Source organism: Dichomitus squalens (assembly GCF_000275845.1).
Source record: "Dichomitus squalens LYAD-421 SS1 unplaced genomic scaffold DICSQscaffold_40, whole genome shotgun sequence".
In the NCBI taxonomy this organism is placed as follows: Eukaryota; Fungi; Basidiomycota; class Agaricomycetes; order Polyporales; family Polyporaceae; genus Dichomitus; species Dichomitus squalens.
This window is the reverse complement of record NW_006766922.1, coordinates 202294-204463: the sequence shown is the minus strand read 5'-3', so window position 1 is coordinate 204463 and position 2170 is coordinate 202294. Positions and strand designations below refer to the sequence as shown.

Below are 2170 nucleotides of genomic sequence, written 5' to 3'. Positions count from 1 at the left end.
CGCAGAGTTCGGCGTGGTTAGGGTTAGTAGCACTAGAGCTGTCAGTGCGCAACATTGTCCAAGCCAAAGCGACCCAATAAGGAACATGAGAGACTTACACATTAGTCGAGGTGAAGACGCAGCACTAGGCTCACCGCCAAGTAATCGAAGGGATGCTTGGGCGTCGAGAACAGCAGAAGGTAGATGTAGCTGCATTGGTCATGGACAGCGAGAAATTGCTAGCAGGGCGGCAGATATCGGCGGCGGCGCAGCAGGGTCGTAGTCAAACATGTCGATGTCAAAGACAAGCTCATGAAGCTGTTGGGCGAATGTGGCTAGGCGGACTGTCTTCTTGTCATGGGCTGCAGGCAGGGTTTGGAGTGAGATGTTCACGACAACCGGGGAAGGAGGGAGGGGACATACACGTGCGGAGTAGACAGGGCCGATCTCAAAGTGGTGGGGTTACACGGGCAGACCTACTTCTTGAAATCGTCAGGAGTAGCGAAAGGGTTGTAGCGGAGGTAGACGTTGCCCTGAAGCATGAATACGAACTCACGGTAGGTAGAGAGCTTCGTGGGCGCGCGCTCGTGGTTGGGCAAGGTGAAGACGGACTGGAAGGGGTACAGTCAAGAGGTGAGGGGTTTTGGGAGCGACAGTTCAGGGCAGGGTTGGCAGGATGACAAGTTAGATTGCAAGTATAGACTGCGCGTCATCGATGGGCAGGCTTCAGTGATTTGTTGAGAGTCCATGTAGAAGGGTGAGGATCGTGAAGGGAACATCGCCCACTTGGGACAAACACGATAGCTGCGCGTCACAGGTGACCATAGGTTCAGCGCTTTTCATGTCGGGGTCAGTGAGACTTGCCAGCGAGGTGCAATGCAGTAAGCTAAAGGTAGACATAACGAGAGCCACAAGAGGTCGAGCTAGCCTGATAGACTAGGTGTGGCATCTATGGGGCACCCGTCTCTGTCCTTCCGCTCGTAAACCCGACACTGCCACTTGCCCGAATCTATCTGGCGCACGGCGCGCGAGCAGGAGGAGCGCAGAGACAGAGCTCGCCTAGCGTCACAAACCAGGAGACGGAGTAGGCGGAGGCGGAGGGAGTACGGACATGGATGAGGAGCGTGCTCGAAAGAGGGAGAAGGAGATCGGGGAGATGTTGGTCAGGGTTGCCGAGGAGGAGGCGGCTGTGGTGCAACGGCTAGTAATGACAAGTGATAGGTATGAAGTGATTGTGCAAGATACATACCTATCTACCATTGCCGGTGTCCATCTGCGCAGATGTTTAACTGCCAGATTCTGTCGGGCGAGATGGGAGTTGGCCGGTATGAGGCGGCACTTGCGATTTCCGGGAAGGGTAGGCCAGTTTCGAGCGCCGTGGCCATGCAACACCATTGGATGATGGTTTTGCTGATGTACGACTGACGTGACATGGCTCGTTCTCCTTGGCACAAAGCTTGCATCATCCGCTTAGTCTCAGCTGGGGTTCAATCTGTTCCTAGAGCCTCGTCGAACATGGGGCAACTGGTAGTTATGCCGCGAGCATATCTGACGTCCCCCGCCAGCCACCCTCCTACGTCCGGGCGGGGTTTCATAAACATGTCTGGCCTGTCTAGGTGGCTCGTGCTCGTGCATACACGTTCTTTCCTGGCAGGTGCGTAGAAATACCGCTCGGGCTTGGCCTTTCAACCCCGATGGAGCGCAGGCTGGTTCTTCATGCAACGAAGACTCGGTGTCGCTACCGGAGTAGCTCGGCCGCGCACAAGGCCCTACAACTTACGCCGGCGAGCCTGCGATTCAGCCCACCAAATCTTTCAATGTACCTTGGTCGTCCGCCCCACCTGATAAACTCGGGGCTGTGAAGACAAAGATTAGATCCGACTAGAGTCGAAGCAAGATCTTCAGTCAGTAAGGAAAGACTATATTGCAGCAACGAACTGTACCTAGAGTCGAAGCAAGACTACAAAGGTTAAGTAAGTAACTACAAGTTAGAGGTAGATGTAACGAAGTACTCACTCTTCAGTCAGTAAGGAAAGACTGAAGAGGGAGGACGCAATCTGAAGTCCTTATATACTACAGAGAAGTGTCCATGACTAATCGAAGAGTGGTTAGTCACATGTACCATAGTGCGATGAATAATACAATGATGAAAGAATTGCGACGTATCGCACCATAGGATGAGTAAGAGATG

General features: G+C 53.5%; 1 protein-coding gene across 1 annotated transcript; it reads right to left on the bottom strand.

The window, feature by feature from the left end:
* Positions 1 to 455: 455 nt before the first annotated feature.
* DICSQDRAFT_173061 (uncharacterized protein) lies at positions 456 to 1239 on the bottom strand (the record flags this gene model as incomplete). Its single annotated transcript, XM_007368854.1, has 3 exons — positions 456 to 590; positions 1049 to 1166; positions 1229 to 1239. 3 exons carry the CDS (start codon positions 1237 to 1239, stop codon positions 456 to 458), a joined length of 264 nt encoding a protein of 87 aa, XP_007368916.1.
* Between the last annotated feature and the right edge of the window lie 931 nt (positions 1240 to 2170).